Below are 26,327 nucleotides of genomic sequence, written 5' to 3'. Positions count from 1 at the left end.
GTTAGTTTATTCTTTAATCCTATTCCAAATTTCCAGTGTTGTCATTTTCACAGTTTCTATACACACCTGCACATTTGAGCACACTACCATTCAGCGAGTACCTCAAGGTTTGTCATTTCCATATCCTCTTTCCATCACTTACTCTTCTTTTTATTCCATGATCATCATAAACCGTGTGTTTTGATAATGGTCAGAATATTTGTTAAGTTTTGGAGACGTAGCAAGGTTGTCTTTAAACTCTGTTCTCACTGCAGTAGTAGTTTATTCTTTTAGTACTGTTTATTCTTTTCTTTGTTGTTTCTAGTTTTGTTTTCACAATACAACCAAACAGTCTTTTGCTGGTTTGCTTTTCATTTTCTTAGAAAATACTTAACATTTTTTTTAAATGTTTGTGTGGTTTGAGGGGTTTTTTTTTGTTCATTTGTTTTCCTACACACAACTTTGTTCAAGCTTTTTAGCAGATTTTTTTTTCCCCCAGAATAACGTTTGACCGCAAAGTCTTACATACAGCTTAACAAAAAAGCTTTTGTTTTAGGTTCTACTAAATTTTAGAGATTGATGTAGTAGCTCCAGCCAGTATCTCCATGGCTTTCTGGCTCAGTTCTAGGGTGAATAACGTCCTTGTAATGTCTGAAACTTTCTCTGAGGACTATGTCTTTAGTTTAAATGATATAGACTTAGAGGATCTAATTGCTGTTTTTCTACTGCATCATCTGACTTGAAAAAAATGCCATGGCTAAAATATTCTTTCCTCTTACACTTGCTTTTTTTTTTAATTGCTTAGTATGTATGACTCTGCTTCTGAGATAGTTGAGAGGTGTTGCTTTTTATTTTAATTACTGAAAAGTTCAGTTAGGATGCAGCGTCTGAACCTCTGAAGAGGTCTGGAGCTGAATGTTTGTCTCACTGCTTTGTGCTCACTTGCCTTCTGGCTCTGCGTAGGATTTCCAAGGTGCCAAGCAGAACAGGTTCTCTGCAGTGTGTATGCTTGTGAAATCACTGGGCTGGGAAAGAACAACCAGAGTGAGGGGTTCTCTGAGACTGAGTTGTCCACTTGGCTCAGCTGCTATCAACCAGTAAATTCAATGCAGGGTTTTAAGCAACCACAGTCAAAATCACTTTTCAAAAAGTTTTTCTTTTTACGGAACATCACATCGTCTGAACAGATCTAATTAAACATAATCTTTACTCAAATATTTGTTAAGTGAGTGACCTTGATAACCCCCAGACTATAAAGTTGGCTGAATAGTCCTCATCCTCCAACCCCTGTGTGTGGCACAACAGGGAATGAACGTTCGTGCATCACTGTTCCAGTGCAAACAGTGTTTTGTCTGCATCACTCCAAGCCTGGTCCCAAAGGTATGAATTATTAATGAAATGCTCTTGAATACTTAATTTTTCCTATTTTTGTTGCAATGAACTGTCAACCATCAAAAATGTTTTTCAGTTACGGTGTGGGTTTTATGATATTTTGGTGTTATACTTCTTTCTTCCCCCTATGCCTAGAAGTCGAAAAAGTTTGTTGTGTTTTCTGTTATTTGAGTCTATTTTCAGAAAAGAAGATAAATTAAGTCAGTAATTCCTTTGTTTTTTATGTTCTGCCCGTTCTGCTTCCCTTCAACCTGTTTCAATTTCTGTGTATCACATTCGTTACCTGTGTAACTCTCGTTATTTTTCTCTTTTTCCTCTTAGCTTCCCCAGTTCTGCCTCTGTTAGCAGTCCCGTTTCCTGGTATGTCTTAATAGCACCATCTTACTTCCCTGTATTTTGATTTTAGATACATTCCTTGATCTCCACTTCACTGAGACCTCAAACCATGACAGGAATATAGAGTATCAGTAAAACCCAAAACAGAACAAAACAACCCTCCCCCCCAATAACCAAACCGCCTCTAGCTGTTTCCAGTTCCACTTGGTATGTATACTGAGTTATGTATACTGAAAGTTAGCGAGGACCCAGTGGAATGGGTGTCTGATATTAATGAGAGACAGCTCGCATTTGATTCAGGGCAATTTAATGCTCAGTTATTTCTTTTTCTGTAATGGTATGCTGGTTTCCTGTTGCAAATTCTGTCAGTAACAGCACAAATCAGCTGCCCCAGGGGCACAGCTTTTAGATGTCTGGAAAAGTGAGGTGTGGAATGTAGTACTAATTATACCGATGATAATCTCATAGATTGCGGAGTCGCAAGTAGAAGGCCAGATGAGGCTTTAGTAATGGTAAAAGGAAAAAAAAAAAAAAGAAACTGAAAAGCAACTCAGAAAAGCAGAGTCCTTTTTTCCTCTGTTGACACTGTACTATTCTGCTGCTGTGTGTAGTTGAAATATATGCCTCTTATTCCAGTTGCAAAACGGTGAACACTTAGAAAGGTAGGAAGCTACCAGGCAGGATTATGATTCCGAGTGAACTGTTTTTCTAAAAACTTAGAAGTTATGTCAGTCATATTTTATCTAAATGTTTGGGTTTAACTTCCTCTGAGAAGACATTTTGGGCCCAGTTTAGCAGTGGGCATTGCGGGGCATGGCGTGCATAAGGATGTGTCTAATTTTAAGAGTCATTTTACTAGCATATTTAAGGAAGAAGTCATTCCTGGAGAGGACAGAAAACTTGTCTGATACTCACTGAGGTGAAGTTCTGTTGAGTTATTGTGCAAATCTTAAAGACAATTTTCAATTAGTAGAATACCTGTCATACAAAGAGAAAAAAGCATCATAGAGCTAAGGCGTCTGTTAGGAATTTATCAGAATGTTACTGTGAGTATCAAACTTAAGATAGCCAATAAATCATGCTAAGTTCATGAATGCAGAGATGGTTCAGCAAGAAAGATGTGCTCCTAGTCGGAGAGTAGCCAACTAATATCTTAGATATTTGCAGTCAAATCAAAAATGCTAAGATTTTTGATTTCAGTCTTTGAATGTCATTAGTGTTAAGATCAGTTTCCCCTACCATGGTCGTCCAAAATTATAATTGCCAGAGCTTTATTGTTGGCTTAGGACAAATGTTTTGAAATATTTTTCCACTTTATGTGTTTAAATTGGATATTTTGCTATCCTTATGTACCAAGGTTGGATATTTTCAGCCATTCATTTCTGTATATATGTCTTGATGATAATTATTAAATTAATAAATAGCTTCATGTTAATATTCTCCCCAATTAAATTTATTTTTTGTCTTTCTCATTACTCACTTCCTGTGGCCATCTTGGTGAATGAGATTTATGGCAGGGTGGACTGCAGAACTAATTTATTCTAAATTAATATTACAGAATGTTTGCTTTTAGTCAAGTCATACTTGGAAATCAGTATTTAGGAACTGACTTAGCCAGCAGAAATAGAAGTGGTAAGACCTGGTGTGAGTAATCTGAACCAATGAGTGTTAAATTTAAGTTTCATACTCAAAACACGTTAGACCTTAAGAGCCTTTATTTCAATAATTATTTGTGGAAGTTGCTTGATAAAATTCTTCTGGTGTGACAAATGAGTGAGTAACTGTTAAACTCTTCCAAAGATAAAGCAAGAATAAATTCACAATGTTACTCTTCGCCACAAACTGGCACTCATCCCTCAAAAGGATGCATAGTCTATTTAAAGCCCAGTTGTAATCTCCTTAAGTAGTACGTGCCTGGCAGCCTGCTTCCCAACCCTCTAGTAACTGAATCCTCCACCTTGCATGTTTATTTACAAAGTTCCAATTTATGTTGGTGATCTGTGAACACCAAGGACAGATCTTGGCTGAGATATTTCATCTTTTAAAGAGATTTAGCTGACAGGTGTCTTGTCTTTGCTTTCCTACCACGACGGTCTCTTATTTTAACTTGTGCAATGTGGTAGACTGTCACGAGTTAACCTTGTATGTTACAATACTATAGTTGTATCCTGCAAAATTCCAACCTTTGTCTCTGCCAAAAGAATATATGCCACATTAATAAAGGCTTGAAATGAATTTAAAAGTTCGTTAAGGCTCACTTTAATTGTATATAACAGGAAGTAATTGGAAATACTGAAAAAAATTTTAGGTGTTGATAAAATCTCTGTTTAATTAGACTGTACCCTCTGTCAGGTGCAGTAAAAATGGTAGGTCTTGTAAACTGAATAAAAGATTCTAAGGCTAAGTGAAGTTGCTTTTAATTTAAACAAGAAATTCTAGCTTTTAGTTACCAGAATATTCTCCGGAATTTCAATTACTACTGTAGCTGCCCAGCAAAAACTCTCGGACAAAAGATCCAGGGAAATCCTGCTTTTGATCCAGGGAAGTTGATTGTGGATTATGTTTTAGTTTCTGATCTGGATGAAAATGCAGCTTTTAGTCTAGAAAGAAGTGGTTTATAGCAGTGACCTCCATATGTGAACTGAAACAGCTTACTCATTTCTTGCCAAATCCAAGCACACAGATTTAACTTATCAAAAAATACAGCACAAACTTAATTCCATTGACTTGAAAATCTCTCATCTGGAAATATCATCTTTTTTCTTTTATTTCCCCTGTCTCCTCAGTACTAGGAAAAAGGAACTGAGTAGGTGGAGAATAACTTCCAGAGTTCAGCAAAACCAAATGGAAGCTAAATGAAGATTTCTTGGTTAAAAAAAAAAATTAAAAAATTATTCTTTCACACTCCAGAAACCATGCTGTTTTCTTTCAATAAGTGTTTCTGTTTGCATGTAGCAGTACTGGTGGTGGGTGTTGGTTGAGATCTTTTAAATTTAAGTATAGTTGCTACTGCTTTACTGAGCCTCCAGCCTGGTAATATTGGAAGTGCTGAGGTGCTGTGGTGCTGAGGACAAACTCAGAAATCTGAAGACAAAATAAGAATGGATGCAAAGGTGAGTGAGGAAATCAAACCTGAGATATCAAATGCTGTCTCTGTGCAGAAGAGCAGCTGTATCAATGAGCTTCTCCTGGGCTATGCAGAAAATCCAGGAAGGGAATAGCTGGGTGGCGCTTCTGCCTACTTGGTTGAGAACCATACCAAAAGAAATTGTCCCATAAATCTGAGTGAGGAAAAGAGGAATGGTACAGTTGTCTTTTCTGCAGAGGTGCTGAGGAAGGGAAGTACTTACAAAGTACTTCTTGGCAAGGTTCACTACCACTGTTCTGAACAAGGTGCCTGGTTTCTGGAGCTATTCAGTTTTTTGATAGAGGAGACATGTCAGTCCAAAGTAGAAGGCAAATTGTTCTACAGGATTTATAGCTTGGCCGTTACTTGCAGTGATTTCAACAGTCCTACGTCTAGCTCATTTCTTCCTTCACAAAGAATGCATTCTTTTAGGAGTACTTCCATCTGCAACTTGAATTTTCTCAACAGTTTAAATAAAGTAAAGGAAAGGAGGAGGTGCTATTCCTAGCAGTCAACCCACAGGCCACATCTGGCTCTGTTGTCTTCTGTTTAGCTCTTAGCCTGCCCCAAAGGGATTGCAAACCCAACTCCTCCACAGCTACCCACTCATATTTGGGAAACTAACCCATTGTCTTGGGATAAGGATTTCTCTGTTCTGTTTTCTGCACAAAGATGGTGTGGGAGATGTTTTTTAAACTCCTGCATAATAATTTCCTCTTTTCAGACCTTCCAGTCTGGCAATGATGGTGTGTGCTTTCATGCACATGCAGGCAATCTCTCTCTGTCCTTCCCCAGCCCTTGTTACTTCCTCACCCCCACATGCCCTGCGTGTGTATGTGTATATCCATAAGCTTTGCTAAAATAGAGCTGAAAAAGGTATTCTGTTTTGTGCAAACAAAAGAAGGGGGCAGTAAGAAATACTTTAAAGAAACTTGAGTTGCATTTATTCAGTAAAAACAGTTGCAGTATGTGATGCCAGTGACCATGTTTGCACTTACATAATATTTGATTAATTGTCTCTATGATTGATCTGGTACACAAGTAATTGCAGACCCACTGAATTTTAGTTAGGGACAGATAACAACTCTCTTGCTCAGAAGGAAAATCATCCAGATTACTGTCAGTGTGAGTAAAAGATGGTTTGTGAATGACGCTGGTGTCAGAGACGGTATAGTTGTGTGTATGGCTGAAGGCACTAAAGGAAGAAAGAAGCAGATCCATGGTCATTTAGCAAATGTAACATCTGCCAGTTGAAGGTGTGTGGAAAACTAGATTTTCATTTTAGCACCACAAGGGAATTTTGTTGTGAATTCTTGGTGATTAACTGCTATTTTTATTGTCTATATTCCCTCACTGTATATTATACTTTGGAATCGTGCACTTACTATAATTGCATTTGAATTATTTACAGTAATTATAAATAATTGCACTAATATAACGTCAAGTGGAGGATAAACACCCAAGGGTGAAATCAAGAACGCAGATACTACTTAGATGAGCATGAAGAAGAGTTTAGTTCAGCAGAGAAGTAATTGGGGAAGGGGAATGCATGCCTTTTGAAGTTACTTACGTGCTGTAGTATCTTAATTGCTAATGACTTGTCCTGTCATCATCACTGACAAATAGGGAAGCACTTCCCTGTCCTGTTATACTCTTGGGAACTGAAGCATGGAGTAGCTCTGTGTGGTCTCAGGTGAGATACTTAACGTCTTTAGTGGAGCCAAGTTACTTTGGATAGGCCTCTAGAGTTCCTATTACAAATGCAAGCCATTTTTTTTGAAGGAAGTTCGTAACATGAGTCTCTCCATCCATTATAATTTAAAGACATAGAAGTCCCATTATGCAGTCATGTTCTTTTTGATCATTATTTGGATCTTTATTCTTCATGTATAATTTTTTACTGGTAGTTCTTCATTTTCCCCCACATTTCATCATAAAATCTGGGGGAAAAAAAGTTGATGGATAAACTATTATTGGCTTAATAAATTTAGACTTGCATATGCCATTCAACTGCAAATACAGGTATTAGAGCAGACTGGAATTGTATGCCCTTCTTTACTCTGGAGGTTAGCTGGAAGCTAGACATAGGAGCCTTATGCTGGAGGCTTACTGCAGTCATTTAAGACCTTTGATATAAGTAATGCTGAGGTGGTGTGTTGAGGAAGTCCGGGGAAAAAAAGTGAAAATACCTTAACAGTTGATTTTGCAAAGTCTGTTATAGTACTTTAAAAAACTAAGGAGGGATGTAGATAGATTTAAGTCATTAAAAAGAATTGGCCTGGGCTGATCGCTGGTTGCCCAATCCAATTTTTTCACAGGTATCTGCAATTTACTTGCTTCTGTACTGAGAAATCTTGTCCTTTATCGTTGACCTCTGCTCTCTGCTGCCAAGAGCAGCATGCACTCTTGGCTGGTATAAACTATGGATCTGAAAGTTCTGTATTGCTGCTTTGTTTTGGTTTGCCTTCTCAGGATACCCAGTGTGAGCAGGCGGTGCACCCCCTGCCCCCTAGTCTCTTCTCTACCTTTCTCTGAGGATGATTCTTAACTGCTCATGTTGACACTATGAGCCAGTTTGGGGAAAGCTTGTTGAAATAACGTTAGAGGGGATGGGTTTTGCAAAGGTGGGAAGAAGTGTCAAGGCTGGTGAAAAGCAGTGGGAATGGGGAGAGTAATAAAGGAAAGATGAAAGATGTCCAAGAGAATTTTACAGTCTCAATACTGAATACTGAGGCCAGCTGTAGATTCCTTTTGGTGCTATGTTTAAAAAGTCATGTTGGCTGCATAAGTCAATGTGGATATGAGTTAGACAGACCTGTAGATATCTCCACTTGGCAGAGTAGAAGAGCAGCAGAGTAGAAGAGCAACATGGAAACGGAATGCCTCCTGCGCTGCTTCCTGATGGAACAGCTCATCTCCTGTCTCATCATGCAATTAGCTGAAAGTGGCAAAGCTGTAGCGATGAGTACTTTCCCTGTCACTGCTGATGAGATAGTGTTCATGGCATTCACTTTTCCTCTGCGTCATGATCAATGATGTACCAAGTAATCCTGAATTTATAGCCTCAGTAGTATATTGGAGTGGCAGCTCTCCATTTCTCTTATTTTTTCCACTTTGTTTGCTGTTGTTTTGTTCAGTGAGGTCTTGTGTATGTAAATACTTTCAGTGTTGAAGAGGTGGGTTTGGTTTGGTTTTCTTACATTCAAAAAAAATGTAAAAACAGGGTGTAGAGGAGGTTGTTTTGTTTTTTTTATGACTAAAATTATCTTGGAACTCTCGTTATTGGGGAGGATTCTTGGAGCTCCTTTTGATTTGCTTTTTTGGTGACCATCTTAAATACTACAGTATTTTGGTTTTTATCTCTCACAAATGACTGAGTTAAAATCCCGTTTAGGAATGTCTGTCCTTGATGTGCATGTATGTGAATGTTAAGTATGCGTTTGCAGTATGGATATCATCCCACTGCTTTAGATAGATAGTGGAAACTTCACAATGAATGGCTATTTTTAAAAGGCTTTTTTGTATCTGTGAATATTATATGTAATTCACCAGCCTTATGAGGGATGTATAGTCTGAGAATAAGATAATAGCATAAGATTTACCTGATCACAAAGGTAATTATGTTTATTGGAGTTTAGGATTAAAGCCATATTTGTTAAATATGAAGTGATGTGTGTTGTGGTTTGGCCTCAGACAGTAACAAAGAACCACGTGCAGCTCTCTCGAGCTTCTCCCAACAGGGAGGAATCAGAAGAAAAAGGCAAAACCCATGGGCTGAGACAAAGGCAGTTTAACAGAAAAGCAAAGGGAACAAGAAAACAACAATAACATGGATAGAGGAATGTACAAGCACAATTATGGAACCACCGCTCGTTGACCAGACCCGGGACACCCCAGCTCGCTCCAAGCAGCAACTTCTTGCCCCCTCCCCCAGCAGCTCAGGCTGGGCATGGCTCACATGGGATGGAATGCCTGTGTCCCTGCCGGAGCCTGGGGAGAATTAGCCCTATCCCTGACAGAATCAGGACAGTGTGTCAGATCCTTTCAGAAGTTCATTCTCATTGGCAAAGGTTTTTGTTTTATTCTCTTGGCTGGAACGTGTGGGAACTGTGTAACTTCTTATGAGACACTTCAGACAATCTGAACCCTAACATTTTACCATCATTTATTTGTGTGTTGGTAAGAAGCAAGGGGATTCCTGGTTGTGTTTGGCTTTAGTCTTGCTTTTTTTAAACACCTGTTGTTAGTTTAATATTGCAGGAATAGAAACTGAAAACTAACAGCCCCTCTTCAAGTAGAATATCAGGACTGAAAGGTATAAAGCCATAAGCTTTTAAAGTATTTCTGAGTACAGTTATGAGCATCCTCAAAGCATAGAGCGCAGTAATTTACTTTGAGCTCATGACTGCTTTCTTTCGTGAGGATGCCTTCAAGGGTGCTGCTGCTTAAAAGGTATATGTGGTAATATCGCAGTAGAGGGGGAGCTAGCTCTGAGAAAAGCATCACATGCCATACCAGCCCCACCTGGGTGAGCAGGCATTGCTTAGGCAACCCAGCATGGAATACTTTTAGTTGTGTTTTCTCGTTAGGGGTATCGTGATGAGGTTGATATTGCCATATGAATGCAGTGTGTATGCTGCAGGTAGGAAAGGTTAGACTTCATAATAATTTTTGCAATGTACTTGGTCAGTTGAAGTTACAAGTAAATTACTGCCTGTGTGATATGCACCACAGACTTTGGATTTTCACAACTATAATAATGCAGAAGTATTCAAAAATTTTAGTTTGCTAACAGAAAGTAAGTAGCAGTTCGGTAGTCTTCAATACTGATTTTTTCTCTGGGATTTTACTCTTATAACGGTTAATTCTTTTACTCTGATCTCAGGAAGGCTTAAGACCATGAAAGGTAAACTTGTAGGTCATCTGTTAATATTAAGAAATTTGATTGTATTTACTGATGTTTGTAATTAATTTTGTAAAATGAGGCTAATATTTTGAGAAAATTTTATGCCTGAGACAACACAATCATAAAAAATTTCTCAGTGACCATCATATGATATTCTTCAGAGAGCACATATTTCACTGATATTATTCTGCCTCTGACAGTTTCTTTTATTGTGGAAGTAATTTTACAGTAATGGAGAGGGAGAAGAGAGAGAGTTCATTAGTATTGGCTGATCCATTTATTAATGAAACATGAAGTGTACAGGCTCATAGAATCACAGTGGTTTTAGAAGCTTTCTTGATTTTGTTTTAAAGTATTCTTTATCTGGAAAACTGTCATCACCAAAAATAGTCATTGAAGGAAGATCCAGGATTTTTAAAATTCCTAACTACAAAGACATTCTCCTCTTACTACTGACACTACTGCTGGGCATCTGTAAATCTGCAGAACAAACCTGGACTTGTCATTAAAAATTGTGGGTGGTGTCTTTGGGTGTGAGAGGTGAGAGGAATGGCTGATTTCATATTGATCATTAACAATACTTTTGGTGATACTTCAGACTATTTTAAAAATAAAACTAATGAGAAAACAACTTTCAGCATGTGCGTGATAGTATTTTTTTTATGTTAATGCTGAATTATAGTAGACCTTTTTTTTTTCTTGAGCACTTCAGAAATAAAAAAAAATAAAATGCCTGTTAGATATGAAGTAGTTGGAGTTCTGTCTTTGTTGACTGAGGCAGCCTTTTAAGTAGCTGTCTCAATGTTTTGTATGGCAAGATCAAGGCTAAAGTGTGTGCTCAGTATACACTGTAACAGTAAGTAACTTGTGTTGGACTCCTGTGTTTAAGTACAAAATTACATATATGAAATGTCTCCTTATTCCAGGGAAAACATTAGTGGTCAATGCACCCGATGGACACAAAGCTCACTTCTCTCAGCAGACCATGCTAAACAAAGGACTTAGCAAGTCTATGGGATTTCTGTCCATCAGAGGAACACAAGGAGAGGAGGACTTACTTCAGGGCATTTCTGCAGATTACAACTTGGGACGGGAAGATGGTTGTTGTCCTCATAGATGTAAAACCAGTGAGTTTGAAAAAAAAGGTCACCTTCATACAGATCTCACTCCCAAGAGGAAAGTATGGGCATCCTCCACAGATTTGCTTTGCACAACTGACAAGGCAGCTGAGAGGGACCATGCTGGAGGCTCTCACGGGCACAACCATCAGCGTGAAGCATTTACAGTATGGACTACCACTGCTACCAGAAACAAGGAAGCAAGATACTCTGATGGGAGCATAGCACTGGATGTCTTCGGACCACAAAAAATAGACCAAACACGCCATGTGCCTGAGACATCAACTTCTGCAGCAATATCAAGTGCCTTTGACAGGATAAGGGAGAGACAGAAGAAGTTGCAGCTTCTGAGGGAAGCTATGAATGTAGAAGGTTAGTGAAGCTTTTTGATTTTTCTGAGTATTCTAGTCATTAAACAAAGATTTCTCTGATAAATCTGAGTTCTCATGTAGCAGCTCTTCAAACTACCAAGGTCTTCGCTTCATCTTTTTTTTTAGGTAAAGTAAAAGCATTAGAATATCTGTTGCCAATGAAGATAAACATGCTTGTCAGATTGCTTACCTAGTGAAAATAGTTCATCTCTGTAAGTCAGCCAGTATCATAAATTATAATTAGAAAAAGACAAAAAAAAAAAAGCTGCTAATAGCCAATTGTCAAGTAATTTTCCTTGAAGGAAAATCCTCATCTCCAGCTATTAGAGATGGATTTATACCCCAGAGGGAAGGAAGAATGGATGATACAGTTAAGCCCTTAAATATGAAGTTATTTTTGGACTCATGTTAAGATCTTCACCTCAGTGGGAATACTTGACAACAAGTTCCATCAGTTAATTAAAAGAATGCTTGGGGCGGGAGGGGGAAAGGCTTTGTATTTGTTTTGTGTAAACTTATAAAATGGTCTTTATGCAGAACCCTATAAGGGGAACTGCGTATTTTGTTTGCTTTGAAAATGTGACATGATTTTCAGGGGTTGTAAATTTGGGACAGTTGGATAGAAACTGAGAACAGAGTCGGATCCTGCATGTGATGGGCCAGAAGGCATAATTTAGTCATCTGAGGTATGTGGTAGAAGAGCTCTATGTACAGAGCTAGCTCAGTCATTTATTCAGGTGCATTCAAAATGCATACAGTTGAAAACTCACGGCTGCCTGTCTGTTGCGTGACAGAAATAACTGGGGGAGATCACTTCTTGCCTCATTTTCCTGCACTGAGGTGTAAACACTCCCTATTAAGGAGAGGCGATAAAGCCTTTTGTCAAGGTTGAATTTCTAAAAATGCCTGTTCGTGCCCCTAGTGGCCATCTCACAAGATGCCTGTATTGCGGTTAGCATGGGAAGCCAGTTCTTTCTCTGCTTTGCATGTGAGCCTTGTGCTTCAGAAAGGACTGTTACTGAAATGGCACAGGCAGTTTAAAAAGCTACTGTGATTTCTGTAGAAGTTGTACAGACAAGACAGCTGGAGGTTTTTTGTGCTATCAAATTAGTATCTTCTGATGAGGGTTACGTTATAACGTGAAGGAGTGAACATAAATGGAAGTAGTACTGTGGTGATACCACTGTTATCTCAGTGTTCACCCTCTGTCATTATCTACCGAGATGTCTGATGAGATACAGGAAAGGTTCATTGGTTTTTGGTTAAAGAGCCTGAAATTGAAGGGGACCATCTCAAGTATATGAGTCTACTCAGATTTTTGGAGATAGGCAGCTGACAAAGTTTAGGAGGAGGCCACTCCCTACATTGGGAAAGCTCAATAGCCGTGTTGTTCAGGAGTGCAGGTTTGTGTTGCACAACAGCAAAACCAAAAGCTTGGCCAAACCCATTGATGAGCAAGAGTTTATCGTTCTCATTCAAACAGATTGGGAGATAGCAGAAAACATAATGTGCCCGTGCCTTGCAAACTGAGATAGTTCAGATGTGTGAAACTACTCAATTCATAAAGGGAATGGCTGAAAGTGCAGTCAAAGTAAACCGGGAACTGGGGCTTAATAGTCACAGGAGCTGAGTGACAAATCTGTATAGGGAAGATTGAGGCAATAGCTAATGACTCACTGCCCATCCTTCTGAATTCACGGTTATTACTCAGTAGAAAAAAAATTCAGATACTTTCTCAACAAATAGCTGGGATGCAATATTCTTGTCTTCTTAGCTCTTTACTTTCAACAGAGAAAGGAGGTATGTTTCACTCTGGAATTGAAGTTAGGAGTGTATGCTCTGCTGTTTTATTTTAGGCTCTTTTTTTCTTTTTTGGTCAGTTAACTACTTAAAAGTTTTGGGCCAGAATCTAGTTGTGAATGTGAATTTTTAATGGGAGCCAGTTTAAACGAGTATTTTAGTGAAATGGATGGGGAATACTTTTTCACATAGGAGTTAGTTGCAGTTGTGTTTTACAGGGCTTGAGAAGCCTGACTGAAAGTATTCTATTCCACCTTAATAAGCAGATTCACAAAAGCCTTAATACATAAAGCCTGGTAGTCTATTAAGACTGCTTTCCCTTTTCCTTTTTTCCATATGTTTTACTGTTCTTTATCTCACATCTGGTTTACAACAGATGACTCCCTTGAGATCTTTCATAAAAAGAGTCTATTGCTAGTTTCATCTATGAAAGACATGAAAAATACCGTCTGTAAGTTTTTTGTGCATTACTATTGTATGTAATTTTCAAGCATTTAATGGGTAGACAGATATTTTCAAATGTCAGGCATTATCAAGTGTGTGTGGAATTGCTCTTCTGACATAAGTCCAGCCTAGCTGTGAGATATGAGCAACTGCATGGAAGGCTGTGGTAAAATGTCACCTATCTTGATAAAGGCAGGGGTGGCAGTTTCTTGTGGAGCACTTGATGCAAGGGTATCTTATTGCCTACAGCTGGTAGTCGTATAGTGGATAGGTGGGCAACGACTAGAAAGGGAGTGGAAGCAAGTCCACAGAAAATGACAGCAACTACTACTCTTTCCGTACGTGGAACACAGCACGACCTCAAAGGAGAGGAATTGAAAGGAAAAACAGAGAAAGAATGTAAGCTATTTTGAAAGCTTGTGTAGTCAGGGATAAGGGTCTGTTCAGGTTGGAGGGGAGGAATGGGCAAGGAGTCATGGGAACAGGGTTGGCAGCTGGGTTTAGTAGAGAGGACAAAATCTGCCTTCTATTCAGTAGGTTTGGGGATATTTTCAATTTAGTTTAATCCAGGTCTTGGTTACAGTTAAGTCTGTGTAAATTGTAGTAAGACTCTGCTTTCAGTTGCATGCTGTTTTTCCGGTTTTGAATTGTGAAGTGGCATTGGACTTTCTGCGGGTTAAACTTGGCCAGGTAAAACTGCCCTCCTCAAACCACAAAGGAACTTAAGTGACATGTGGCATACTTCTTCTTTAACTTGTTTTGGGTTAAGCTGGCAAACTTTTTGTTATTCATAAAACCTTAAGGAGCTCTGACTGTCTTGGAAAAAGAAAATGTACTCCTGCACGGGCTGTGGTATGCCAAGCTTTCACTCAGAACAGATTTTTATGATGCAGATTATAAACTCATGAAAAGTAGAATTTATAGTGGAAAGAATGACAGAGCCTTAATTATAGCTGTGCTGTAATAGAGTAGTTTGTAGTGAGCTACAGACCATCTAAACTGCACTGTAATCATACAGTCAGAACATCTCAGATTTAGCCGCAGAAGCCTTCCAAAGACAGTGTCGTTGCGAGCGCCTTGCTCAGGAACTGGCTGTTTTATATGTTATTCTGCTGTACACTTTCAGGGTTGAGGTTGTTTAGCTCTTGTGTACTAAAGATGATTAGGTGCTTAGCCAGATGGGGGGAAGGGGAAGGGAAAGAGATGGCTGTTTGACTTCAGGTATAGCCAATTCTGAACTCTAATAAGAGACTCCAAAAATATGTATTAATCTGTATCTCTGCTGTATTGTTCATTCTTGGTTTTGTTACGTAGGTTTTGTGAGCTTAGGTAGAATTGTTTAGAGTTGTGAAGTTGTTAGGTGTTAAACCCCAGAAGTTTATCTGTATGAGGAGAGCAGATTTTGTTTTTGTTGTTCTTTTGAAACTTGGAAATTGTTGCTTGGCACCAACTGATGGTGTCCCATTTCAGAGAGAAAATAATACTTTGCAAGCCTGCATTGCCGTTTAAGAGTGTGAAAGCATCATCTGTTCTCCCTTGCCCACAGCTTGCTTTGCCTTTTCACCCACGAAAGCGATTGTATCTTCTGAGAGTTACGAAGTGTAAACACACTTCAGTTTTTGTATCTCAGGCCTGCCTTCAAATGGCACAGTAATAAGGCACAAGACTGTGACACTGTAACCTTGTATGAATCTTTCCCTTTTATTTGCTTAGGCAGCATCCACCCGCCTTGTTATGAGTGGATGTGCATACTTCTTTTTCTTGTATGCAGTTTTGCTTCTGAGGATGCTCATGTAAATGAGACTCATGACGGAGCAAGGTGTGTAAAGATTGCTTATGTCCTGGTGGAAACTGGAGCACAAAACCAGTTAGGAGAGTACTAATGTAGCTGTCTGTGGGTTGAATAGCAGATAGAGAGGGAAAAGAGGGAAGGATACCAAAAAAGCTGATCTTGCTGAAGCTTTTGGAATGCTGAATGCAGGGGTCATGGAATGGGGGTGGTTTGGGAATATTCTCAAGCCTTTGTTAAATGTTTTTGCAGTTGGGAACCATGTGAATCCCAGAGCCTCAAGTTGTGCTTATTCCTCTCTCTTCTTACCTTTGATTTTTCCAACTAAAAACCCAAATGATCAAGTCCTCTTTTCTTTTTCTCTTTTTTTTTTGTCCGCTTATTACTCTCTGCTTCATACAGTCAGCATGAAGAAGCAGTAATATTCTGTGTTTCTAGAGTTGTGTCTCTGCCTCTTAAGTGTTCTGGGTCTTTATATCCCCAAAACAATGTTTTCATTATCTACCCTGAAGACTCATCTGGATGTCATTTAGAAAATGAGAATATTACGACTATATGTGTTTAGGTGGGGAGTTACGGTTAGGGATACTCTAAATGCCTGGATTTTAAAAGCTGTCTTAGTTTGAAGCTGCATTTTTGGATAAGGGAAAATTTTTACAGATAATCAGGCAGCTGATGGTAATAAACTTATCCCAGCAAATGAAGCCTCAGAGATAGGAATTTTTGAGCTTCTGTAGAATTGGGTTAAATGGGAGATGGGGTTTAAGGGCAAAAGAAGAATTTACAAACCTACGTCTATAAATTCAATGAAATGTGCATACTTTCTTGTTCTCTTGCGTTGTATGTACTCAGTTCAGGTGTAGGCTAAGCAGAGGAAATGTGACTCATCTACCATGGTGTATCTGTTTGCATGTGAAAGCAAATTAAGGCTCAGTTTACACATGTCTTAAGGTCGTTGTGCTGCAGTATGATTTAAACTGAGTGGCAGCAAAATGAATCCTCATGGGGTTGGTATGTCCGGTAAGGATAAGGTTCAGTTAGAACAGTGTTCAGAAATATATTAATAAAGCTGAAGGGCAGGATAGTGGACTGATACTATTTTAGATAGAAAACTTCCAGTTGTTAATTTTACTGAGGCTACAGAAGTTGGCTTTTCAAGGAAAAAGAAAGACATTTTTGTGGGATTTCTGTAAAGTACAAGTGCTTTGGCATCGACCACTAGTATTTTGTTCTGAATTACATAGTTTAATATAAGGTAGTAAAACAGCTCTTAGAATTCCATAATTGCCCAGCAAAGTGGCATCTGCTTTATCTTCTTTATTTAGCTTTCATCAGCTCACAGTCTGGGATTATCAATTTTTAGTCAACACATTACATTCTCAGTTGGATAAAACATTTAAATTAAACCAAACAATTCTATTGTCCACACTTTCCATCTGTGTCTGTGTCCATGTACATACCTTATCCTAGATGGCGTGATCCAGATCCAGAAAAAAAAGGGTGTCTTCCTAAGTACAAGAGACTCAATTCTTACCAGACCCTGGAGTTGTTATTTTTAACCTTACTGTTTTCCTTCCCAGCCTAGCCCTAGAGATATATGTTTTTGGCAATTCTGCATGGTTCTGTTTCTTCCTGTCACTCAGATCCTGCTAGACCCAACACATCTGATGTCCTTTAGGCTCTTGAGGGAGTCGCCTGGATGGCTGGTGACTTCTGATGCATGCACAATGCAGTTTTTTTCATTTAGAATATGGGTAGTGGAAACGTTGCAACTGAAAATGAGCCTGCTCCCCTAGAAGGCTGAATGGATTTGTTTCCCTGGTGCACTTGCTGGATGTGAATCCTTACTAGGCATTTATTCTGGATCTCTACGTTTTTCCTGTTAAACCTGTGCTGCCTTGCATAAGATAATTCAAGTTTTCTTAGATTAAAAGAGGAAAAAATAACAGTAAATACGACTGTAACCTATTGGTTAAGTTCTTGTCAAAGCAGCAAGTCCCAGCCTCTCCTAAAGGACAGTTAATGTGTTTTAAACGGTCTTATAGTAACACTCTTACATAATTGAGAAATGCACCAATAAACCTCAAAGAGCAAAGGAGAGCTCCTTTCTTGTCATGAAACTGCCTGTTAAACTCTGCCATCTTCTCTGTCCTTTTCCTTTTCTGTACAGCAAGCAGTAATTCTGTAATAATGTGTATTTGAAAACCTGTGTATCTAATGTGAGTCATGTGTTCAGGATAATGAAATTCCAAGCTAAATGTGGTTCTCTGGTTTCTGTTGAAATTGGCTGAGGTGAGGCTTTCTGTAAATCACTTGTCTGGGCTTGCATGTCTTGCCTTGCATAAATAGTGTGTTTGGGATTTTTTTACGCTGCATTATGTCTGTAAGGTTGTGCTCTGCTGGCTTTGATAGGAAGCTTGAAAAAGCACCACTGCAGCACTAAGCAGCACAAACACAGAAATCTTCAAATTGTGATGCTTCACTTATCTCTGCATCGTAGCACTACCGTGTGTTAACTTCTATCATTAGTGCAGGTTTTGTATATTCGTTTTAGTTATGGACTTAAAACATGGGTTGTTTTTCTACCAAGGTGTGAAACGACTTGAAGTGTTCTGGGTAGAGTCTCTAATCTAAACACTGAGTTGTTAACAACAGTAATTGGTAGAATGATTTTTGCTACCTTGTGCTTGGTGTTCCTAGAAGTTAAATCCAATTCTGAAGTCTCTCCTCAGTTGCCAAAAATTTAAAAAAAAAATAATCCCCAAACCAAACAACCACACAAAAAACTCCCAAAACAACAAATGCAGGCCATTCAAAAATCCCAGGGAAAATTGTAAATATGGGAGATAAGTTGTTTTATTGTCGCCTTTAATTTTTTGATGTCATCTTTCAGTTCCTTCCCATCCAGATAGGCTAGAAGTGTGTCCTCATTTTTGAAACTACTGTATGAAAAGCTTAGCTGTAACTTGATCCCAGAATTGAGACTTCATGACCTTTGGAAGATAGTTCTTAAGTAGAAGTTTGGCTTGGATATGTTCCAAGTGCCTTCTCTGAAGTTAAATCCTAATATGATATGTAGGAATTGAGGAGAATTTGCTGGAAGAGAGGAGACAGCATAAATTATTTGGGTAATTTTGCAAGCATTATAGATACAGTAGTCACAATATTTACAATTTATTTGAATGTCTGCAGTGCATATCCTGTCCGTGCCCCAGAAAAGATTAATTTCGGTTAAGAGGAGAGGTGCTGTGTTGGGGTAATGTGTAGGGGGTGTACACAGACATGTCTATATACCAGCAGAGAACTGGAGGCTGTCTGCCAAAGAGACGATGCCCCAGCAGCAAACAGTTCCACATCTATATATATTTTTTCCCTAAACTGAGCAAAGCAAAGAAAAATCTAGAGGATTTACCCCAAATTTCAGGTTGTAGCTGCTTAAGTGCTTTTAAACTTTTTGCCCCTATGCTGAAAAGGCTGATAGTCCTTGATGCAGCCCCATGTGGAAAGGTTGTAAAATGCCTCCAGAAGATGAGAAGAATACCTTTGCTTGTGTTATTGGGATAAGTTGTATGGTCTTGCTCGGATGTGACAAGAAAGGAGGGTGGTCCCGTCTCTGTATTGGAAATGCTGGGAGAATAGGTTTAAACCTATCTGGGCCTCATGTGGAGACCTGTGAAAACATTGAGATAAGCAGTGATTGGGAATCTTGCTTTATGTTTCTTGGCTCCTGAACTTACCCCTTGGCCTACAGCAAGGTGCCAACTTCTGCTAACAGGATGAGTCAAGAGAAGTCAAATACCTTGCAGAGTCAGATATCATGCCACCACATACAAACGCTTGTTTTGTATTTTGACTACATATTTCTGTTTTACCGCTCTATGTTTATTTTTTTGCAATACTTCATGTCTTGAAAAAGCAAGATGGAGGCACAATTCGTGTGTGATTCAGGAAGCCCAGGCTGCTGACTAGGTGGAAAAAAATAAATCTGTTTAAAATCTCATGTTGTGTTTTATTGTTCACTTTCCATCATCTTGCTTCAAAGTCAGTTTAGCAGACTTGAAAAACCTACAGCTAATAAAACTACTGGGAAAGAAGAGATCTGTTTTCAGTTAAACATTTCTGTACTGTAGCTCCAGTATCTTGTTTGGATTGATGCCTCACTTAAAGGGCTGGGAGCATTTTAAAAATACATCTCTACCCACTGAATTTGGTTTTTATTTCCCTTGTTAGGCAAGTAATTGCTAGAGTGGCAGTAGATTTCTTTGTTGTAAAAGCCAGAAAGCTGAAAATAGCCATTGTGAAAGACTGAAGCAACCCCACCCTCACACCCCACACCCCCCCAGTGAATTATCTTCATCGTGCTGTAGGTTGGTTTGCAAATGTGCAAGCAATATTGCTTGTTTCTGAGAATAATGTGAAATGTCCTTAGGATTAATTGGCTTTTATGCTGCTAAGCTCTGCAACTGAGATGGGTTGTTGGGAGCAGTTGGTTTCATGGGTTGATTGGTGAGTTTTCCCAGTTTTCTTAAAGAGTCTTGTCCAGTTCCCCGCTGTCCCACCAAATACAACTCAAGAGACCTGGTAGACATGGGGGAAATGCTGGCTTTTAAGGAGGAAGGTTTTGGAAACTGATACTCCAAAATTAACATGAACTAGTCTTTAGTCTTGGTCAACTGTGTTATCATATCTTTTCATGTCTTTTTCCTATTTGGAGTTTTCCCTGCCTCTGTAGGGAGTCTGAATGAGTAGTGCCATTGACTGCATGCCTAACTTGTCCTCTGACCTAACACTGATTATGCTGCAGGTTTTTTGTTCTCACAGGATTTTTCACCAGGCATTTTGTTTTCTGGATGTGGGAAGTTGGAACCTCTGACTATATTTTTGCAGTGTCCAGAGTCACCTGCTCATGTATTCCCCATTTTGTAGCCTTACACTTTATATTCCGTGCTGTAGTGATTTGCAGTTGTCTTCATAGCAGTTACATGTGTTTCCTCTATATCATCACTTTTGTTTTCAAAAACATGAACAGAGACAGGCTTCTGCAAATAAAGACACCTGAAGTTTTCTCTCACTTAAACAGTGAAGCATTGGTAATCCCAAATGAGGGCATTTTCATTTTTTCATTTTGTTTTCTGCTTTTATGCACACTATGGGGTTGTTCATTAGCTTCTGCGTAGGAAAGTTTTGGGAGATTGTTGTAAATGTCCAGTACATATCACTACTGTGGAGTCCTTTGCTCTAGTGTGTTGTTTAAAGAATCCACTGAATCATATTTTGTGGATGTCAAAGATGAGCTGAAAGAATTATAACTTTTCAGTTCCTGCTTTGTCTCTGTGGATATTTTTCCTTTTTCATTGTGAAGGAGCCAGGGACCGAGTCCTGCTGGTTGCTTCCTACACACACGAGGTGCAGTCCAAAAGTTTTCATGAGTTTTGTTTGCAGGAGAGATTGGTTTCTGTCTTGGGTTTTGTTGTTTTTGTTAAATAATAGTTTTAACTTGAAATAGATCATGAGAGAGAATTTCAGAGGAGGTGGCTCTGTTAGGATAGCCAAGAGAGGCCAGGCAGACCACAGAAGCCTCAGGCTGCGGGGACAGAATGGGACTGCACAGCATCCCCTGAGTGTTTGCTTTCAGACTCCACAGCCACAGATGGGCATTTAAAATTTTTGAAAAGATTTCAGGAAAATTTCAAGTGTTAATTTGTGTTTGATTTTTGTATTAGAACTGTTGCTGTCTTACTCTTCTGATACCCTGATTTAAACTTTCAGAGCCTTTGAGAAGGTACAAATCTTACCACAGTGACGTTTATAGTACTTCGAGTGAAAGTCCGTCGGTTATTTCTTCAGAACCAGATTTCAGGCAAGGTAAGAGCTGTCTTTAAAAAAAAAAAAAATTACCACTCATACGGAGTTGTAAGATGATCTCATGTAATTACAACATTGTGTACAGTTCAGCATAATTGGCAGTCTGTTCAGAAATTAGTTTGACATTTAGCACTCCAGAAGGGAACTTGGTAGGAGAAGCTGGAAATGGTGAACTTTTTACTGGAGTGCTTGTTTTAAATAACTTGCTGTCTTCAGAGGCACAAAAATGATTGAGTTTTTAGTGTACAGTAGTAGTAAATTGCAAAAGCTTTATATGGGACATACACAGTTTTTATATCAGCGTGTTTTACTGTGAGGGTTAAATGGTTGATAACTTATAGGCCAACGACTCCAGTGTAATGTAAAAGTAGTACATAGTCCAGGCTGTTTGTATGATAAATTTAGGTAAGTTCCATGAAATAAATGGCTTGGAAAAGCAGGAGATGGTACAAAGGGTTGTTCACTGATATATGGCAGGAAGGATTTTCTTTACACAGTGGAAGCACAACATGGAAGTAAATGCTTGGAGCACTTTTGAAAGAAGTGCTAGAATGGTGAAAAGAAGTCGAGCACAGCTGATGAAACAATCAGCTTCACAGAATCATTATAAGTGATGGAGCCAAACCATTCGATGAAAATGAGGGACGAAAGCGATAGTTAGGAAGCTAGAGTATAGCTGCATCATATGTATTCTCTACGCACAGAATTCCAACCCAGCCTCCCTGTCCTTGCTGCTCTTGCAATCTTCCTTGTATTCGTCTTCTTCCTGAGCCAGAAGCCTAAGGAAAAGTACCAAGTAGCAAGGCTCCTATAATGCATTTCCCTTAATTTTTTGCCTTTTAGAACAGGCTGTTCTATGTGTTCCAGTCCAAAGTCAATGACTCCTAAGTTTGTATAGACGAGAGAGCAGGTTTCTGGCTACTAGTAGTAGTATTCTGGACTCGGTGAAAGAACTGTCAAAAAGAGCTATTTCTAAATCAACGTGGCTATAATTGCTCTGTAAGAGCTCTCCTGCTAGCTCTGTTTATGAAGGGTACAGTAAGAGATGAAAGTGAAGTAGTTCACAAAATCGAGGGCTACATGTAGCATCTCAGGTGCTACTACAGGTAAAGGAGATAACTATTGCAAACAGAATAGCAGGTTGGTATGTTGCCAAAAGAAAAAAAGATGATAAATTATAAGGAGGAGTCAGATTCCAGACACAAAAATTAAACACAGGAGCTCAGCAATATATATACTGTGTTTCTTAACTCTCTTCTTGTGAACTGGATGCATAATTACTTTACCTAGCTGCTCTATTTCTGTTCTGGAGTGGTTTTGTATGGTGTCTCTGCCATGTATGTGTCTCAAGTCATGACTGACAAAGAAATGTGTCACCTTGAGAGGTGTCTATGCAATTGTGTATGAGGGGTTTTTTTGTGGTTTCTTTTAGGCCTTCCTTAGTATTCTTCTTCAAAGGACTTGTGTAGTGCAGCTGTTTTGGGGGAAAACTATAAGGTTGCTCTGAAAACTGAAATCAACTTAATAATGCTAGTTTTTCTAATGCTGTAATGCCATTGTGCAGAACACATGAATCTGGTTCTTTCTAAGTAATCTCATATGACTGATAAGTCCTGGATTTTTAGATGGGATTATTCTGTGTGCTTTGTTGCCCAGTCAGGTATTAATTTGTCTTTTGGTTTGCTAGTGAGAAGAAACGAAGGCTTCAAGAGAGATGATGGCAGTGGTGCTTTGCCAGGTGCTGACGATATCTCTACATCAAGTCAAGCTAATTCTCAGAGGTCAAGGTAAACCATGTGAAAACAATATGTCTTGCAGTGCTTTGTCTTTATCAAAGAAGGTATTCTAAATCTGCAAGCAAATTTTTCATTGCCGTTCCATGTTCTGTTTAAGGTTAAAAAATGGCATGTTGTACTTGAAAGAAAATAACATTTCAGAATTACATGTTGCAGTCTGAAGTAAAAGTCTCATGTTACACTGTGGTGTAGAGGTAAGTATACCAGTTAGGAGTCCAAATTCCGTTCCCATATTTAATGGAGACTGGGTTGCACTCTATCAAGTTGCTGTATCTGTCAGAAGGTCAGGGGCTATGTTCTGCTTGGAAATATTTAATATTTTTTATTTTTATTGTACTTTTCTAAAATAAAGTTTTGGCAAGTATTCATATTAATATGGATTAACTTGTACTTTTTCATTGAATAAGGAAATGATAGCATGCTTATTTCTTTGAAATAAGCCAAAAGCCATATATATTGTTGGTTATTCTCTCAAACTCTTAGTTTATGTTGTTGTGATTGGATTTTTTTTTTTTAATAGCTTAGCATTGATTAGGCAGGCCAGTTAAGTAACAATTTATGCTTTTTGAAATTTATTTTGCCGTCTTGTGTATATGAATACTACATCTTTTGGGGGATTATTTTTTCAAGTGCTGTTCATCAGTATTGCTTTAAAAAGTAGGTTCAGCTTTGTACATCACCTGAATACAGGACCTTTGTACAGCAGAGGTGTATCTTGCCATACCTGTTAGGTTTTGAGAGTGCTTCCATTCTAAATGTTTGAGGCTTTTTATTGACATTGACCTTTTGGATGGAAAATGATGTTCTTCTAGTCTCTGCCAAACATTGAATCACCTTGGAATATTTTATCAAAATGATTCAAATAACTTTTGTAGTAAGGGAAAAAGAAAAGAAAAAAAAAAAAAAACACGTGTTTTCCCTCTCTTACCTCATCACATTACAACAACAAAGCCTTCTCTTGGCAGCGTTTTGCTTTGTTTGGGGTAGATCAGAAGCAAGATTGCTGCTGTGCTCTGTGCTCAATATTTTAGGAAATTTGTATGGTTTTGGCATAAGTTGGATGGGAATCCTGCTCTAGGCTATTAAAGAACCTTAGAGCTGTCTGAGGATTGGAACTGTTTCAGGTGATGTGGCAAGGCTCTCAAATGTGTCCTCAGTGTTCATTTAACATATAGGGTGATGTGCAATGAGTAGGGCTTAGAGCCACGCTTTGAACGTGGAGGTGAAAATAAATGAACATCTGCTTCTTGCACTGTATTGTGTGTGTTAAATGGATCTGAGTAAGGCAGGGGCTCAGATGAGCTGCACTGGAATGCAGATGAACAAAAGAACAGTTGCTTGGAAATCTTGCAGCTTTCACTGATCTGCTGAGCCGCTGCATTAGTTTTCTTACTACTTGCACTTTGCCTGAAAAGTGCGAAGTCATTTAGAAATATATATATTGGTATTTCTTGCAGGGGAGAAGTATTTAGGCATTGCTTAGCTGGGTCAACACTGCTTTGTTGGCAGGAATATGGGTTCTATGTTCATGTAACAACATATGTGTTAAACTGCAGTGTCCGAGCAATCTTAGAAATCCAGCTTGTCTTGACATAAGAAGATTTTGACTAGTATGTGAGCTTTTAGGGCAAATTTTCAAGGACTCGGGTTACAGGTTTAAGTTCCGTGTAACACCGTTAAAGAGCTGTAAATTTCTGCTTTGCATTTTATGCTGTGGTAGCACTACACTAAAATGGCAAAGTAGACTATTACTACTGTGTGTAGAGAATGAGTGTATAGCTTTCTTAACTTACTTGCTGTTGGTTTTTTTCTTTTGGTGAATGCTGCCAGGTCAGCCTTCATTCTTCTTTGACTTGAACCCAGGGAAGTTGCCAATTCAGCACTGTAGCTATGCTTCAAAATAAAACAGCAGTAATTTGCAGATGCTGATAGAGAACTTTTGTTTCTATTTACAAAATGAACAGGAAATAGTATGTGTATGTAAACAAGTCACATTGCTGTAAATGAATTGGGTCTATTATGCAAGTGAAAATGCCATGGTAAAACAGTACATACTTTGTCATAGTTCATTTTACGTTGTTTTACTTTATATTGTTCTGTTAAGACCGGTACCTTTAATGGACATAATTTATATATGTGTCAAATCTAGAAGGAAAATATTGTTTTGGAAGTGCAGTGTAGACTTATCTGTTGTGCTTAGCAATTGAATGAATTTTACATGTATGTAGCTGTACAGTCTTATTTCAAGGCTTAGTATTTTTTGAATCTCCTTTTTCTGCTTGGCATCCTCTCTGTGCCTTTGATAAAAGATACTACTCTGCACTTGGACAAAAATATCATGGTAGGGTACCACAGGTAGTTCTTTACTGATTTTCATAATTGTTCCCCCATTTTCATAGGTGAAAAAGCTGCCTTTTTTCTTTTTTTTTTTTCTTCAAAATCCAAGTACCAGACTAGTAAGTATATGCAAGACAGAAAAGTGAGGCTGAACTCCTCAAAGCTAGTTTTACTAGATATTTTGGTAGACTTACTGAGAAACAGGAAAGCAGCCACAAGCAGAATGTCGTCCTAGAATAATACTTAGATAATATCTCTCTTAATTATGTGAGCTGAGTAGAAAGCAATGAGTGCTCTCTCTCTGTGTCTTTCTCCAACAGCTGTTGAAACTTTCTAATGCTAAGTGTAAAAAGGACTGCCATCAAAGATGGTAGATAGTTAAGCAGGGAGATTTCTAAGAAAGTAACTTAATATTTTTATCCAGAACGCTGCATGTTACTGCTTTAAAATGTGCTGTGTTGCAGAAGACCATGACTTTTATAACTTCAGAAACAAGCTCTCAAAGTAAAATTTTGGATAAGTAGTTCCAAGGAGCAGATTCTCAGACTAGTTGTTTGGTTTCAGGGTTTGGCGAAGTATATGCAACTTAATCCATTACTTGAATTCCATCAGCACTTGGGAGTATGTTTCAGTGTTTTTCTCTGTGTTCAGAGATACTATCTGTACTTCAATACATATTAAATTTACTGCTCCTGTGGCACGTCCTTAGAGGCAGTCCGCTTATTTGCAGAATTATCCTTGTAAAACTGAGTTGTAAATCAAATAGGGGGATTTGGATTTGAGTGAGTCTGCCACCAATATTAAAAAAAAAAAAAACAACAAACTGTTCAGAGGTGTCAACCAGTGTGACTTGTGCTGTTTGGGTGGGCTGGACTGCTTTTAAACTAGCAAAAGCCATAGATTTTTCAATAGCAAACTCAGAGTACACTCACACCCTTAATGTGGTCTGTGACTGTTGTTATCCTTTAAACTTCTTGGAATGCTTTCCTCGTGGCAATGGATGCTTGTGTCTGTGTTTCCTCTTTGCTTCTTGTATTCCTTATTTTTCTCCCCCTTGTTGTTTTTTC

At 38.6% G+C, this 26,327-nt stretch overlaps 1 protein-coding gene across 1 annotated transcript in view; it reads left to right on the top strand.

The window, feature by feature from the left end:
* Positions 1-26,327, top strand: part of PTPN13 (protein tyrosine phosphatase non-receptor type 13) — a 128,210-nt gene that overhangs the window by 51,752 nt on the left and 50,131 nt on the right. Inside the window, exons 7-9 of the mRNA XM_063335460.1 lie at positions 10,667-11,230; positions 21,032-21,127; positions 22,815-22,914. Of these exons, the coding sequence (XP_063191530.1) occupies positions 10,667-11,230; positions 21,032-21,127; positions 22,815-22,914 (760 nt within the window). The remainder of the gene's footprint in view (positions 1-10,666; positions 11,231-21,031; positions 21,128-22,814; positions 22,915-26,327) is intronic.

This window comes from Chroicocephalus ridibundus, chromosome 5 (assembly GCF_963924245.1).
Source record: "Chroicocephalus ridibundus chromosome 5, bChrRid1.1, whole genome shotgun sequence".
NCBI lineage: Eukaryota > Metazoa > Chordata > Aves > Charadriiformes > Laridae > Chroicocephalus > Chroicocephalus ridibundus.
Note: the sequence above shows the minus strand (reverse complement) of the source record. Positions and strands in the feature narration are given on the sequence as shown.